Below are 17,895 nucleotides of genomic sequence, written 5' to 3'. Positions count from 1 at the left end.
CACATGTGCTTTTAAAGAGCAGACAGACTGCAACAGCCTATGCTCACTTCAGAGGGTCACAGCCAATGTAACTGGATCCTGCTGGAACACTTGAGAGGGAGGCACTTTACCGAACGAGACCAAAGAAAAAGGTCTGGTTCCCCACCCAGGTGATAAATTTGAAGACACTCTGAAGATACAATTAATAAAAGTTTTTTACATCCCATCCTCTCCCTCTTTCAAAAGAAAATTGCACACTCCCCTAGCACCTCCCTTTCAGGCAGAAATCTACCCCTGAAGTTTTCAATTACAGTTTAAAACAATATCAATAGCAACCAAAATCAAAGGACTGAATGCTTGCAATGATGTATAAACCTCCACCACAGCATCCGCTGACGGTCCCAAATCACATTAAGCACAGACTTCATAGTTAAATAAAATTAATTCCTAAAAAGCAGGCTGTAAGAAAGGAGATCAACTTTGCACAGAGATGATCTTTATTGTGTGTGTGTGTGGGCACGTGTGTATAGACCATGCCTGAACTCCAGCTGAGACAAACACTATCATGGCACACAGGGGACTGAAAACTGTAATTTCCAACCAAAAAAATTGTACAGTCAAAGTCTATCCTGAACCAGTAAAGCACTTAAGAAAAACATTTCTACAGAGACTCTGGAAACAATATTATTTCTTTCTATTCATGGCAGTATTTTCCCTCTAACATCTCCTCTGGCCTCTCCCCAGAGCATTACACATGCATTCAGCACAATCAGCACTGAAGATGACAGTCCAACTGCCTGTTCTGCTTTTCCACTCCTGTGACACCACTTACCATCTGCTGGATCCTGTGAAAAGTTTTCCCATGGAAACTGAAGGCCTGTTCAAACAAGACCTTGTCTTCCACTGTCCACTCATCTGGGAACGGAGTAAAGTTTGGCAGATCTGCCAAAGACTTCTCGATGTTGTGCTTGTGCCAAAACAGCATCCCAAGGGCCTAGAAATAACAGACACCAAGGGGACAATCGTAATTGAAAATAATTGTAAAAAGAAACATGACTGGAAAATGGAGAGGGAGAGCTACAACATTTTTCTCAGGCAACACAACGGGTATAATTTTAATTCACAGCTACATCAGATGCTTTTCCGAGAAACCTGGAATCTGACCCCCACCTAGGCTGTGAAGATCAGTCTGAAGTTTATCAAAACCACACAGGTAGTCACATAATAAGAGAGCAGCAACAGAAAGGTGGGAGAAGAAAACTGAAGAAATTACTCCAGCTTTACCCATCATGGTATGCATAGGAAAGCTAAGCAAAGACTTGAGAAGTCTAGGTAAAAAACCAGTTTCTTGCCAGTGCTGAACTCTATTTCCTGACAATAAGAAGGATGGTTTAGTTGACTGGGGGTTCTTATGGTTGTTTAGGGGGTTCTTTCTGAGGGGGAGGGGTAAAAGGGTTAGAGGATGAGAGAACTGGAAGAAGGAGCCTGCACAACCTTGACTTGCTGCTAAAATGTCCCTGGACCAAAGGAGGAATAAATCTCACTCATTTTGGGGGCTGCTCATTTGTTCCCTTGAGAGATGCCTCATTTCACTGCTGCAGTCTCTCATTCTCAGTTCCAAAGACAAAGTACATGTGCTGCACTTCAGCACCTGCAAACCATTCTCCTCCCGCTGCCTCCGAGACACTCACATGCAGCCCCCCCCTCCCAGGGGTGCACAGCCCCTGTGTGCTATGACACATCATTGCCTCTGGCATGCCAGCAACCACTGCAAGTCATTTTGGGAAGGCCTGACTCTACAGAGCTAAAAACCAGCCTTTCACAATGGCTGTGAAGTGAAAGCAATCCCTAACATGCTGAGTAAAACATAAGAGTAACCTGCTCATCATATGCAAACTCAGCTCAGGTTTCACAGCCATAGTTACCCTCTTCTAGTAGTTTCGCCCTGGCTGCTCAGTGTTACAAAATCCCTCCAAATCTGGGGTTTCCCCACTGTGCTTTGCTATGCAAAAAGCAGTTCCTTTATGGGATCTTGTGCCCCTAAGATTATGCAGAGAGCATGCATATAAATGTTAGTGATATCCAAGATCTTGCCCAGACCCTACTGGCCTCTCAGTGCTTCCCAGACACCCTCTTCTCCCTTCTGCCACCATGCACAACAAGTAGTAGTCTTGGTTGCATCAGTCACTCAAGATGTCACAGGAGCCATGCAGCCACTCTGGCAAGCATGGGGCCAAAGGAACTATTTTGCAGTCATGAAGGACTGAGTTTTCTCTCTCCTGCCATCCTTTTCAGCTTCAGACACAAGCTGTACCAAATATCCCCATGAGGAAGCAAGGGAAAAACAAGGAGCAAGACCATTTTGGGAGGAGGGCAGGGTAGCATTAAATACCGAGATGCTAGCGAGGGCTGAGGGGGCAGCTGCTTACACAAAGACTAAAAAGGTAAACAAAAAGATTTTCCTTACAGGCTTGTTTTAGCAGCAGAGCAATATTCCTCCTCCAGCCCGTGCTGCCCGAGAAGAACTCTACACTCATACACGGGTAAGTACATAGCTTTCCCAGACTCCTTTGTCCCGGGGTGTCTGACACAGGCTGGCAGGAAAACACGGCTCACAGCCAGACTTACTGTAGTGCTTCCAAAAGCCTGCGACTGCCACAGCTCAGCACAACCACAGACAGCTGTTTGCACCACCAGCTGAAGTGGGCTTGCCTTGCCGGAGCTCACTGGCCTGCAGGAGCCTGTCCTTTGCCTGCCCTCCAGCTGGCAAAGCTGCAGAGACTCCCACCAGCACAGCCCCGAGCCTCCAGCCATCATCCAACAGCAGCAGAGCCAACAGGGCACTCGGCCACAGGAAGGGGACAGAAAAGACAGAGCTGGGAGCTGCACGTGGCACAGATGTGGCCGGCTGGGCTGGACGGGAACAACGCTGGGCAGAGGAGGGCTGGCACACACCCCAGAACCCTGGCAGCTGCTCATCACTCCCTTCAACACACTGGCACATCTTAGTCTGCAAAGGGAGGCTTTGGGCAGTGGGCACAGGTGGAAGAATGGGAATCTGCATGCAGTGACTGTCAGACAAGCCACCTGGACAGAGGTCCAAAGAGACCAGCTGTTAGGGGGATGTGTGTGTGGGAGAGGGCTGCCTTGGCCAGCAAAGCCCAGAGACGGTGGCCAATTGCTAAAGGAAGCTCTGACTGGCTTCCAGTTTGTCCACAGTTACTCAGCCAACAGCAACTCTGATGATACCTGCTGAAGACGGAGTGTCCCTTGGTGACACAACAAATCATCCTGATTTGAAAGCCTTGACACCTGTCCCTATGATACAAAATGAATACATGCCTTCCAGAGCAATAGAAGATAGATCCTCTCCAGTTATTTCCTGGAAGTGCCTAGTGTAGTTGTCTAGGAAATCCCAAAGGACCTGGGAAACATTTTTGACTCCAGAGTATTATGTGAGAGTACTACAGTAGGAATGAGAAAATTTTTAGAAGTAGGGAATTTTTACAAGTTGCTCAGCCACTTTACATCCTGGTGTGGCAAGTCCTACAACTTCTGTACACGGAGAAGAGGAAAACAGAGAAAAAGACTTCAAGGAACGAGTGGGAGGTCTGTATTTCCAACATTAGAATGAATGCAAATTTCTGCTAGCTAAATTTAAGTTTTTCAACTGACAAGAATTCAGTTGTTTTTTTTGTTGGGTTTTTTGTTTGGTTTTTTTTTTTAAATCACAAGCTTAATTTGTATCAGTCTTTTGTATCAGTCAATACTCTCCAAACATCACTTCTCCACTAAAACAATGAAACCCATTTCTATTACTCTGAGACCACCTCTCTTGGTAAATATTACCCACAATATCCAATATTAGGGTATACCCATATCAGCTGAAGAGAGTTACCATCTTTATGTTCATTTTAAGTTCACAGCCTTTTGAAGCCTTCACGTTCCTTTTATTGCTATTTTCTGCTCTTTGAAACTACAATTATCAAGTCTGATCATTCCTGGTTTTGCTGGCTATCTCAATTTCAATGTTCTTGTTCAGCAAGAAGTCTTTTTGAGCGTATCAACCACCGAAAGTCTGAGTCAAAGATGACAGCAGAATCATTTAAATAGAAGCCCTTGTCCATCCAAATCATTGGTTTCTATGCTCTGCCTGAACAATTTTATAAACTTTCAAGTTTTCATAGAATCCCTTTGTAGAGACAGTATGTGATTTGACAATTCAGTAAGTCATGAGATCCCCTGCCTTCCCTTTCCGGGAAAGTAGTAGTGCATAAGGAAACTCCAGAGAATTCAGAAAAGTTTCCCAGGCACAGATCTACTCATCTCCCCAACAAGTGTTGAAATCAATGTTAGTTAACACAGGAAAGATTAGTACACAATCCTAGACCACAGGGAGTAAAGGGGAGATCTGCTCCTCAGATCAGGATTCCCATCCCGAGGCTCCAGGTACTGGCTAATGTCAGTGACAGCTGGCAAAGTCACCCACCATTACTGCACCGACAGGCAAGGTGCTCATCTATGAAATGCAAAACGATTTGCAACACAGTTTTAAGGTAAATAACTGTAGATATTGGTTCACCTTAGAAAAGCATACGATGGTTCAATAGCTCATTAATAACTGCCAAGACATCCATGAAGGAAGAGATGGAGCAGTCAGCTGGAAACTGCAATGCAATCAGGCAGCTGTCCAAAGACAAGCCAATCTTTTTAAAATTGTTTAGGGGTTCTGAAAGTGTGCAGGAGGAAGCATAACACTTATGGCCAGACTGTAAGAAATTACAGTGGTTTTGGTTTTGTTTTTTTGACTCTTCATGTAAAACTAGGGGCTAACACCATATCCCCAGATAAAACTACAGGTGAACTCCATATCCCCAGAGCACAACTTAGTGTTACTAGGAACAGTCAGTTTTGGGACAAGTAGGAGAGAAGAAAACACAGTCAATAAAGAAGGGAAGAAGCAGTTCTAGGCAGTCACTTGAAGTCATGTTTTAATACAAGCTGGAAAATATTTTAAAATAAAGTAAGTATTCAGAGGATTGTTACCTGCTCCATATTGTATCCATGCTTCTCTTTAGCAATGGCAATATATTCATCCACTGAAAAACAAAGAAGAGATGAGATTATTATATTAAATGCTCTTATACCTTTTCTTCCCTTGCCCTTCCCAGTCTAAAACCCAGATTTGCAGCTCTGACTTCAGTCCTCCACAGAGAACTCTGATGAACAGCTGCTGTTTCCAACAATTCAGGAAAGAAATGAAACAAAAGAAAAACAACAGTCATCAGACAAACTACTACATATTTTCTTAACAAGCCTCAATGATGTATGATATCCAATCCAGTTCCAGTACTTCTGAAACACAGCATATATTTCAAAATTTGTTCACCAAAACTGTAAACGTAATTGTATCAGCTATTTTTTGGGGGGTGTGTTTGCTTTGTTGTGGTTTTTTTGTTTGTTGGTTGGTGGGGATTTTTTTAATCCCCCAAAGCAGTTGTTTTCTTAAGGAAAAACATCCCCAAACACAATCCATACCTTCCAATACTGCCAGACTCCTAGTGTTGCACAACCACTGCAGATATCTTGGCAAATTTTTCTACTCTTAGGCCTCAGCAATTTTCATCTTGGACCAAACCCCACCTCTATGTATTATTAGGCCCCCAAAAGCTTTTAACCTTTACAACGTGAAGACACCCTGAGCACTTATATTTTGTATAGATGGGACTAAAACCCAAATGTCTCTTTCGCTGTGAGTGACTGAGCTTACATTATATCCAACAGCAGCCATTTGAGAGGACTGGATCAAAGTCAGTACCAGTGGTGGTGTTCTGAAATCTGTGCCCTTATGCTTGCTCATTATTAACCAGACTGTAGTGACAACATCCCTGAAAATAAAAATTCAGTCTAAGAGGTCAGACTCCTATTTCACCTAATGGAGTGGAAGATGCTGGAAGTACACATTGCATGTAGGATCCGTAATGTACTTGGGACAGATAGATACAGCCAGAGTTCTCCTTCTTCTACAAGTTTTGGACTTCATGACAAGTCACAATGAACTCAAAAATCATTCCCCCTTCCTTTGTTAGAGATACCCTGGGAGGGATGCAAGTAAATTCCTGTACTGAGCACTAGAGTCATGGAGAGCATCCATAGCACCTCCAGAAGGAAAATGGTTCCGTGCACTCGTGATTGGGCCTCGTGATTCACTTCAGCTCTCAACTATGCTTCTCCCATGTTTTCTGACTTTATGAACACTGTCATGGAACAGCATGGCATTTTTTAAAGTTTTTCCTTCAAGCTGTGACAGTCCTCAATTCTTCCTTCAGCTAAGCAATAAACTCAAAAGGTACGGGGAAAACAGAAAGGATAAATCAGAAAACACACAGCAGGACAGCAACAGCCTGTTATTTTCAGCTTGTCATTAATAATAAGTATTTAAATCTAGGTACTTAAAGTAAACATCCCATCTTTAGACTACTCAATATGACTTGTGGTACCAATGCCAGACCTTCATATGGAAAGGAGAAGCATTTGTTAATTTTCACAGAGGCATTGCAAAAGAGGGCTTTGTTAAGTGCCATGGAAAAGTCTGTGAGAATATTAATACAGCCACATGTTGTGGCAGAAGAGCATGCAACAAACACAGGCACAGTTACACATTAGCAAGGGGACTCCATGAGGTTTTTGCTCTTCCAAGCTCCCACCTGCACACAATGGCAGCTACCAATGGGCTGATGAACCTGTTTGTTGGTCCATGTTCTGGATACTTTCAGTAAAAGCTTTATTAGCCCTTTGGAAAAAGGTGCAGCCATAACCATTCATTTGCACTGCTGCAGCACAAACATGTGCATCTGTCCAAGTGAAATTGCTTCTAAGGACTGTGCTGAACTGGGATGAAAACCATCCTTTCTCACAAACAACCTTTTCTTGCACAAGGCAAACACTGTAAAATAATTGAAAAGGCAATGGAGGTGATTGGGACAATGACAAAAACTTCCTAGGCTGAATTCACTGCATTGCCTAACAGAATATCCTGAGGGCAACCAAAGGCTAGTACAAACCTCAAAAATCAGCTTTGCCGTGGGAGGGAAAAAACAACTTGCAAAACCACATCCCAAGGGAAGAACATGGTCCAGGAGGGCCACACAGGGTAAGCAGGGACAGAGAAGGGATGCACACCATCCCTTCCCTCCACATGCCAAACAGGGCAGAGAACACCAGTAAGATGTGGGCAAAAGAACAACTTTAGGTGCTTCCAGCACCTATGGTTATAAAACCACACCAAAAAAAAAGCTGCCAGGAAACCCTACATGCAGCATTTCCCTGTACTTCAGCTAAATGTTCTCAGCTTCCTTAAAACAGACACTGCACATGCAGTGTTATATATTTTGTCTAAGAAGGAGGTGGAAGGAGGGAAAGGAGCTGAATTCTCTGAAGTCCAAGGCTGAATTAAGCTCCTGAATGCTAAGTACTGCTGCATTAAGTACCTTGCTCTCACTGTGGAAAGACCTACAGTTCCTCATTTCACTTCAGCATCTTATCCTTTAATATATACAGAGAGGAGATGAGGTCATTCTCCTTTCCAGTGTATTACCTTCCTTATGCCAGATGCTGTAAGTAATGAAAACATACTTGCTTCCCAGCCCCCCAAAAAATCATTACAGCATTTTCTCTCCTAACTGAGCAAGAATATTAGCAAGGTCCCCAAATATCAGTACGATTTCTCTTCAAACAAGTCAATACATCACTGAGCCAAACAGTAGATTATGAGTGACTGGACACCATGAAAGGAAGCAAGATGCTTTTCTTGTCACAGTAGGTTCTGTAACACATCAGTATTACACCTCATTGTTACAGTGAAGAGAAAAGAAAATAAGAAAAAGGCAATAAAGCAGTAAATATGACCATGAGCAAACAGCAGTGCTTCTTCTATACACCATAAGAGTTTGCGGGTGAAGGAAGGACAAGGAGTACACAATTGTACTCTTCTCTTGGCCTGTTTCCTGCCCACTTACTGACAATCTAGCCCATTCTGCTTGTCATTTCATGGCTAATTGTGGGCTCACTTGCTTTGATGCTTGCACCATCTGAGAGGTATGACAGCCCCTTAAGCAATCCTTCCGTTTGCTCTTTCTTTACCATCCCCCTCCATATGAAGTAAGCAAGGAAGAGCACGGCACCATTTCAGTCACAGGATCCCTTTAGTCTCCCATACCAGTAGAGCCCGGAATTGCCACAAGCTTAATGCTTTACATGCCACACCAGACAAATAAGTGCCCTCTTCCATCTCTGCCTTCCCCACACAACTCTAGCAAGCACAGGGCAGCGGGCACGTGAAATTCTGCTCCACTGCATTTTAGCGGCATTCAGTCACGCTCAGCGTGTAACCCAGCAATCTGTTTAGACATCACAGTTCAGAGCCAGAGAAGCCTGGGGCAGAGCTCTACTTACACCAGAAGAGACAGTTTGCCAGCACAGCTCTTCACTGCTTTCCAGAAGAGAATAAGCAAGAGCAGCAGAGCATTCCCATCCCATTTCCCCAGCATAAAATACACCACCATGCATTCCTTCTACCAGTGTAACTTTTCCCCAAACAGGGCACACAGGAGTATCCTTCCCTCCCATCCAACTCATTCCCCTGTGCCAGAAAGATATTTCAACAGACCAGACCAAAAATACAATGATACTTGAATAGAAACAGTCGTGTGACACAGGAGATGCATTGCTCCTGTGAAGGCTCTTGTTGCTACTAGAAACCAGATGGGGGGAGGGACAGAAAAGAGAACCATAAACTGTTATTTCTTTACCTACTTGGCAACATTTCTTCTATTGCATACATTTTAGCTGTGTGGGTGAGCAGGATCCCACTGTCCACCCCACACCCAAAATGGAGTGAGCAGTGGCCCCTTTCATACAGCCCGTCATGCTCAGGAAGGCAGAAGCAGCACAAAAGGCAGGGACACAGAGGGAACAGCCTCACATACGCAGTCACCAACAAAGAGGGGTACAAAGTACTCAAATGCTAACACACACCTCTCCCAAATACAATGAGATGACGGAAGGACCCTGCGTATAGCACTAATACAGCCAAAGACATAAGGGAAATTGAAGAGAGTGGGAAAGAAAGCAGAGAAAGATGTTTCCACCCCCTGTCATCTAGAGAGGAGAGTTTGACCAAAATGGTGCCATCAACCCCCTGAATTTTGTGTTCTTGTTTCCAGCCATCTTTCTCATAAACACTTTTCTTCTGCTAACCATCTCCCTGCAAGAATTCCTCACTAGAGGAAAAGAAAGGGGACCCTCTTGGCTGACAGAGGGAAGGAGGAACAAGAGCAAACAACTGCATTGCTGATTTTCAGTCCCGCATCCTTGAACAGAGAATCGAGAGATGTAAAACAGGAGCATTAATTTCAGGGGGCAGGAGAACTCTGAAAAGACAAACGCCTGAAAATAATGAATCCCCTCTGCACCATTTGATCACATCACGATCTCTCCAAGTGGCTCTTTCTGAAGAATTTCTACCCCCCTACCCAAATTGTTTCTTAATGACCCCACAAGGATCACATCATGTTCAGTGGACTCAATGACCCCAAGGAGGGTTTGCAGCATAAGTGAGTGTGCTAAAGCCTATAGAAAGTAACAGGAATGCAGAGGTAGGGCTGTTGCTGCAACCTCAGTTCACCCCTATTACTAGGGTACTGCAGGAGCTCTGAACACTTTGCATATTATGTGATGCAATACCCTGACAGAACGAGGTGAAATGAGGACAAAAGCAGCATCCTTCACAGCCTCAGTAATGTGCTTCACAGGGTTTGATCAATGTTGGAACCTGCAAGGAATTCTGGATGTTGCTATACGTCTCCCCCTCCCCTCCATCTCCCCTGAGAACACGGGGAGAAAAAAGAAAATAAAAAAAAGGAAAAAAGTCAAGACCCAAAACAAATCAATACTATATAAAGAAAATAAGGACACGTAGACATACAGGTGAAATTTTTCGAAATTTCAAAACACAATTATGACGGTATACAAACAACTAAGCACAGTTTTCGCCTCGACTATAAAAAACGAGCAGCTGCATTGCTGTCCCGCTGCCCTAGCAGCATCGGTGGAACACTCCTGCCACCTTGTGGTCCCAGCTTGGGAGAAGAAGTTGCCAAAAGCACACGAGTTTGGACAACTGTCTCCCTGAAGTTAGCTGCAACTGGAAACATGGGAAGCAGGCAGAGATCAAAGCCTGAACAAAATCACTTCGAAGAAAAACACACCTGATCTTAGAGGTCTTTCTAACCTTAATCATTCTACTTTTCTATTCAAGTAATTCTTTTTCTTGGAAAAGCTATTTCCTCTTCTTGCTATGATATGATATGATCTGTGTAAGAGGCAGAAGAAGAGCAGGAAGATACAGCACAGACATGTTTTGCATCCTGTGTTGCACCCACCTGGGAAGGCACATAGCGTCCTTTAACACTGTCTCTAGGAACAGAAAAGAGCTAGTTACAGACACAAAGGCTACTTAAAAATCACTTCATGCAACTGAAGGCACAAGAGGATTTAGGCCTCAACTCTACGGCAGGTGAGGAAAAAATCTGGAGGCAACTGCAAGGCAAAGGAACACCTACATTACCTGGAAAAGCCATAGAAGCACTGCGTGGTGGTTGAAAGTAGGGAGATGCTCTCACCTCCCAGGAGGGGCAGTGCCAGACGATCATAGCGCCAGCCCTACCTACACAGGTTGTCCCCTTCTCCTGCACCACCTCCGGTGCTTTACACTCTATGTTTATACCATGCTGCATACCATATAAAAATCACTTTTTTAGGAGATTACACAAGCCTGAGAAGAGATGAGCCCTCCTAGTTTCAAGCAAGGGACAAGACTGCCTCAAGCCAGTGCGACTCATTCCTTGCCCCAGCAGAGTGGCAGGGATGAGCAGGAGGGTAGGAACAGGCACGGCTACGTAAACTGGCATTGGTGAGGAAAAAGTTGCTCACGGAACTGCGCCTGGAGCCTGGGGAAACTCCAGCCTCAGAGAAAAAAATCAAGGAGTAAAATGGAGTGCCCCACTGCTAGGAGATTTATCCCTTTAAAATTACCTTTGGTGATACCTACCAAAGCTTCCTCTTTCACACAAAGGCAACCAGTCCCCAACCAGAGCCCAACTAATAAGCTAAAAAGAAACACCTATTTCCTACCATCTTTTTAAATTATTTTTGATATTGCTCTTTGCATGGCCTGCATCTAAGGCCCGACTCATAAAGATCCGACTCATCTGCCTTTAGATTTTGCTATACCAGCTAGAAGGCTGTACTGCAGACACAGGTGTACTGACAAATTAGCATAGTTTTTGTAGCTCACCAAAACTCCTTACCAGGAAAGGCCTTCTGCTAATAGACACGTGTTACTTTTAAAGCTTTCACCAACACATGTTCATTCCTGAAGCTGCACCCTCAGCTAACATCATCACATCAAGAAAAGGCCTAACACAATGGAGTGGTGTATTAATGAGGATCACTATAAGAAAAGCCACACAGCTGATGCTCTCTTGCTCTCTGATGCTGCTGCTGTTCTCCCTCAGAAAGGCCATGTGGATGCCCATTGTAAGGACATCCATGGAGGATGCTCTGGGAGGAAAGGTTGCTTCTTATACATCCACGACATTCAACCGTCAGTCATAAATTTGCTCCACCGTAGCACTGAACACCATTTTACTGGAGGGATGGCACAGGTTTAAATATCTACAAAGCCCTGGGCACAATGGGGCAACAGATGTTGCTACATGTACCACAGAATAGAAGAGGATGAAGGAGATCTGGCAGGGCAGTAACAAAGGAAACACTTGTCTCTGGCACCTAGCACAGATAGGGAGAGTGACATCAGATCATCCAGGGACCTAAACTGTGACCATACAGGATCTGAGCATGTCTATCATTTAGCAGTGAAAACTTGATCTTAAATCAGACACAGAGACTGGACTGTATTAAATGTAATTAGCCAGAGCAATTGATACTGGGTTTAGAACCCATGTAAAAACATAAAACCAGCACACACTAGCTTTTGGCAGGGAGGGAATACTCGTTCCCACGTATGACCTTCCAAGACAGAGCCAGGAAGTTATAGACAGGATAAATCCACAAAGCATATGCCTCAACAACAAAGTGAGTTTATAGCAGAACGGCTCTTTGCATTATTCAGTACAGTGCTCTCAATTCAGTCCGAGAAGCCCTAAAGCCAGATTTATTCTGCTGTCAAACCATGGCTTGAGTTCACTCTACTGGGAGGTTACAGCCTTGGATTATACACTTCAACTACAGGCAGCAACATGCCCAAGCAATGCAACTAGGAACATTATCAATACAGTTGTGACAAGAGGTAGATTATTAAAAAAAAAAATTCGTTATATACTTCAGTGCAGGGAATGCTAACTTGGGTTCGAGCAAACCTCCCTCACACAGATTTTCTTATGGAAATTATTCTTCTCACTCCTTGACAATGCCTGATCCAGTGAACCCTTTCCAAAAGCCAGATTTGCTAATTTGAAAAAAAAATACAGTTTGGCACACACTAATGACAGAATCAGTATGGGAGACCACAAATTCAGTCTACTAGCAGTGCAATACAAGGCTTCAGTACTCTGCCTAGGAACATTCTCAGCTCTTCATCCACGTCATGCTATAACACTGAAATTCTTGGTCTGCAAAACAGTCAGTGAGAATTCCACTAAGCTTTGTCAAGCAACCTGCTGCCAACCAGCTTCAGAAGCCACCAAAGAACATCCAGACCCAAAACTCCTTAAAGAGGGTGAAACCCTCCACAAGGTCCATTTTCCATCCTCAGTAAGATTTTGGAAAGCTCCTGTCTAAAACCAGAACTGTTATATTCTTCGTTGTTGGAGGAATGCAGACTAATGAAGGCCCTGTGTCAGAGCCAGGCTTCCTAACCAGCATGTGTAACTTCACTTCCCCACGACAGAGGGTCTTTGTGCAGCATGAGGGCACACACACAAGGGGTATGCGGGAGCAGAACAGCCATCAGGTTAAATTACAGCTCATTATTATTGTTACTGATAATAAAGCTTGTGACAAGAGAGTAGAAGCCACGCTGACTCCCTTTATACTGGACACAAAGGCAAAAGAAATGATCAATTTGTCCCCTGGCTACCTCCTTGAGGGATGTCACTTGGGCAGAAAGGAAGCATCGGGCAAGCCAGCAGGCAGCGAAAGGAAGGAGACAAGTCTGAGTCACACGGAGTTGCTGCCCTCAGCAGATGTGCATTGCCCTACTACAGACAGGTCAGTCTTGGGAGACACAAACACTCAATGCATCCATTCTTGCACTTCTTTACTTCCTATAGCCTAGAAAGAAAAGAGGTGCAAAGATGTTTTTGACCTCACCAAGAAGTCCATGCAGAAAGACAGGAAGCTTCCACAGCCGGATCCTGGACATCATTTTTACAGTAGCCTCCAAATCAAAATATTAGTGTTGACTGATATTAAGGTATTAAAAAATGCATAAAATTAAGTCAATTTAGAAAAAAATCAAGTTACAAATTCATACAGCATCTGCTGAAACATGAATTACATAGAGGCCCTCAGCCTTCAAGACTGACCTAAAGAGACTGAGTGGAAAAGCCTATGATAAACCAAATAGACCCTGGAGTATCAGTGGTGGGTGGTCATAGCTTTTAGCCAGGATTTAGAAGCCTAGTCCTTACTGAGAAGTTATTATGTATTACTACTAATCCTTGGAGTGCTAGAAAATTCACTACTACCCTACCATAATATGAATCTGCACAAGAAGCACATGATCAGGAAAGTAACTTAATGTGGAGGGCAAAAATAAGAGTACAGGAAAATTAACTAGTGGGAGTGGTTCCTAATTAGAGCAAATAATACCACAGCAAGCACATTATGATGAGGGAAGCTCTGGTACATGTCCTTGAGAAAGCCTGGCTGCTCTGCCTCCTGCACTAGCACCTCTGTAAAGGTCACACTTGGCAGCATATGAACTCATCACAGCAAGATGTTACAGCCATGACCTACTCAAGCATTCCTCGGTGGAAACATCTCCCACAAGAGTTCCTCCCTGCCTGTGCACAGCTCCCATGATACACCTATAAACATGCATTTGCTGACTAACTTTGCTCCGAGGAAAAATTAAAACAAACAAAAAAAAAATATGTAGAAGGTTACCCTCCAGTTCCCTGATCCTTCTTATATTCACTCACAGCTACAGTAAGAGAAAAGAGGCCAGGAAAAAAAAAAAAAGCACCTAGTCCTCTGAAATGCTCCAAGCCTACCCATCCCAGCAAGACCAGCAAGACTGGAGCACACTCGGCCCATCCCAGGGCTGAGCCCAAGCAGCACAAAGTAGCTGCAGCCTGCTCGTTCCCGTCATACTGGTCCTACAACTCACACAGCGTCGATCAGGCTGGCTAAGACTGCTCCCAAATGCATTTCACATCAAGGCTTGCTGCCAGGGTAACTCTTAACACAGCTATCATCACTCCATTACATCCACGTCATCTTATCTCTAAACTTCTCCTAGGAAATAAAAGCTCCTTCCTAGCGCCAGCACCAGTTCAACCCCGCAGCAGCCTCAGTAGTGGCAGTCGGCATTTTCAAAGTGGGTCATCTTGACACGTTCAGAGAAGGCCTGGATCACACTGCAGTGAAAAGGAGGAACAAACAGGTGGCAGGAGAGAACAGGCACACGAAGAAACTGAGGACTACCTCCCCCCTCCCAGCACAGCAGCAAAAATTCCTTCAGGATAACACAGCTACCTTAGATAAGACATCCTTTTCCTGGATACTCTCCAACACATTCTCTCTCCTTCGGGTTTTTTTTGTTTGTGAGTTTTAAAAAAAACTAAAAACCAATACACCACAAACACCGCCCCCACCCCTGCCACAATTCATCCCAACACAAACCCTACCTAGTTCTCTTGAACTAAAGTGCTTTCCTGACTCCACTGCTGGGAAAGGGTTAAAATTTCATCTTAATTTAAATATTCATTCAGGATCCAGAAATATCAACCTGCAGCAATAATGATGAAAGAGCTGCCCTGAGATTTCCACACAGTGTTGCAACAGCAACTAGTATAGCAGATTACAAACAAAGGGAAAACTGCAGCTAAGTTTGAGGCAACTCAGCCATTTCTGGGATACACCCATAGCCTTTGAAGCCTGGCATCTTCTTTTTGCTGTTCACAATATTGCTACTATAAGCATCAAAAGTTGCCTTAGCTAAAATGAAATATTGCATTCCTTCACCACCTTCTTCTGAGCATTTTCTGAAGTGCAGCAACCACAGCTGCTGGGAGAAGTGGCCATGACTATTATTTCTACAGCTAAATTCAAGCAGAATCCTAAATTGAACACTAGTTCTCTCATTTCTAAATTCATGGAGTTGCATTCTTCAGCTGCTGTATTTGCATCCAAGCTTCACAGCTGCCAGGTTCACTGCATAATATGAAATTTGGATTAGGGATAAACATAAACCTAAACCTAATTCTGCTTTTCCATTAATCCTTTTTGCTGTCATTGGGAGAGACAACAAACTGATATTTCTAAGGAAGGAGCATACAGAAACAGCATAATCCTAAATTTGGGAGTTTTGCTATCTCCACTTGAGCAACAAAAGGTCAGCACCTACCTTCAGGAGATAATCACAACCCCTGAAGTTCACCCCTCAGAGACCTAGAAGTCTTGGCTCTACCTGGCAGCTCTTTTTTAAAGCTAATACTTCTACTACTACTAAAAAAACCCCCAACACCTCAACAAGTAAAACCTTGGACACAAACAAGCAGAAAAAACCCAAACAAGAGAAGCACAATACACGTGCTCCTTCCTTCGCAACCTCCCACAGCACTTAGCCAGCCACGAAAAACCCCAAGTATGAGCTCAGCTAAGAGTTCAACAATACTTTTTTCTCTCTGGTGACAAAGTCTAAGCAGCTCCCACTCTCCCATTCCTGACCAAGGTGGCTGCGCACTCTTACTGAGCATCAACACAACCTTTTGGGGAGTTACATTATAAACCAGGTCAGAGAAGACAGGGGTTGGAGGGGAGAGGGTACTAAAAATAAAACCACGATTCCAACTGTTTCAAGGATCCTGTTCAGGGGATGATGGAGAGGAGAGACTTAAAAAGCACCTGAATACGTACCAGACTATATCCTCTGCCTCACTGCTGCTCCGTGCGTGCGGAGGGGTGCCTGTGTGTCAAGGAGGGGGTGGCTCTCAAATAGCTCTGAAGTGTTAATCCCTTCCATTTTAAATGCATCCTGTTAAATAAGGGCTTCATTTTCTAAAATGGAGATTTTAAGATCAACACTTTCCCCAGTCTATTCTCTCCCATTTGTCGTTTTCCTCTCACATTTATGTATTGTTAGGGCACTCTCCATCAACTATCATCATTAGCTCTCTTTTCTGTGAGGTGTAGTCCTATGTCCACAGAATTCATAGGCCAAAATAAGTGAGCCAAGGGTAAAGGCTATGTCCAAGCAGAAGCCCTTTGCAAAACAGTTATGGTTCAGCTACACACTGAAAACAGAGACCAGCCACACAAATCACAGTCAGACACATGCAGCAACCTTAGAAGACATTTTCATGTCCATTACTCTGGCAGTCATTTTAAGTCAGAAAATTCAGACAAAACAGAACTCCAAGCTTGTTTAGTTTTTCTTCTGAAGGGAATATTAAAGAGAAGTCCAGAGTCCATGTTATGCCAAAATTATCTCTTGAACTAAAGCTGGAGATGGACTCTGGCCACTTAAACCCGCAACCTGCCCTCAGAAATTTTGGGGTTCACCTCACCATCACAAGAGAGGACAGCTACCAAAACTCACTCTCACCCAAAGAAGGCTGCTAACACTAACAACCAGGACACACTCAGAAATGTGGTTGGGACACTGAAATCCTGAATGCCAACTCAGAGCTTCTTTGGGTGGAGCACCACACACTCCCAAACAGTTACCCAGCCTGTGGCACAGTTAACTAAAACCATGCCCATCCAAACACCATAGGGTTGATATCCTTAGTAACCATAGCAACCAGCACTTCTTCCTCCATCAGAGCCTCAGCTGGCACATTACTGCCTTCCCAGCATCAGGTTTTGCAGCACATTTAAGAAGCCTTCCCTTTTCCCCAGCCACAGGGTTTGGCCAAACACATTAGGGGATGTCAAAGCACTCAGCTGTTTTCACTTAATTCCGGCATTTCTCTATCCCCGTGTCCCCTGACTGTTTCTACTTCCCCTCCATAGCGGGAACAAGATATCTGAATTCTCTCCATGTGCACCAAGGCAGGTGTAATGTAAAGCAGGGAGCCAGCTGCAGCCTCAAAAGAAGAGGTGTCACAGAGTAATGGAGACAGGAACTGGTGAATGTCCAAAGCTGGCAGTGCCAATCAACTGTCAGGTCAAGCAGAAGAAGCACTGCAAGACCAGAAGACCCAGCTGCCCTCTACAACCCCACTGCCCCACGGGCATTAGGGACAGTGCTTGCCTGTTCAGTGACACCCACAAACTGCAAATTCACTGGAGACATCCACCAAGACATCAAGTGAGAAAACAGAACTCCCATCTAGCAGCACATGTATTCTGTCAGGAAGAGAGCAGAAAAGTTACTCTCAAAGCAGAGCTTATTGCTGGTAAAACAGCACATCTTTCCCTCTTGTAGTTCACCTTTGAACTGTAGGTCTATAAAAGCAATCATCACATCCTACCCTCTCACCTGGTATCTATCCTTTGCCCCTGGGCAGCTGCACCATGCCAGCACTTGCTCATTTCTAAACCAACCCAAAGTCATCTTTATGGTTCCACTCACTGGTGCACTTGGCACAGAGAGAGACACTGCTGTTTTATTAATAGCTTCCTGCTGGCCCAGCTCTATCCTGTGCAGAGTTTCCACAGCATCAT

The 17,895-nt window shown here is 44.2% G+C and overlaps 1 protein-coding gene across 1 annotated transcript in view; it reads right to left on the bottom strand.

Moving 5' to 3' along the window:
* RCOR1 (REST corepressor 1) overlaps positions 1–17,895 on the bottom strand; it is an 85,356-nt gene that overhangs the window by 20,044 nt on the left and 47,417 nt on the right. Inside the window, exons 4-5 of the mRNA XM_064659211.1 lie at positions 5,026–5,078; positions 812–973 (exon numbers count right to left, since the gene is read on the bottom strand). Of these exons, the coding sequence (XP_064515281.1) occupies positions 812–973; positions 5,026–5,078 (215 nt within the window). The remainder of the gene's footprint in view (positions 1–811; positions 974–5,025; positions 5,079–17,895) is intronic.

This window comes from Pseudopipra pipra, chromosome 6 (assembly GCF_036250125.1).
Source record: "Pseudopipra pipra isolate bDixPip1 chromosome 6, bDixPip1.hap1, whole genome shotgun sequence".
Taxonomy (NCBI): Eukaryota; Metazoa; Chordata; class Aves; order Passeriformes; family Pipridae; genus Pseudopipra; species Pseudopipra pipra.
Note: the sequence above shows the minus strand (reverse complement) of the source record. Positions and strands in the feature narration are given on the sequence as shown.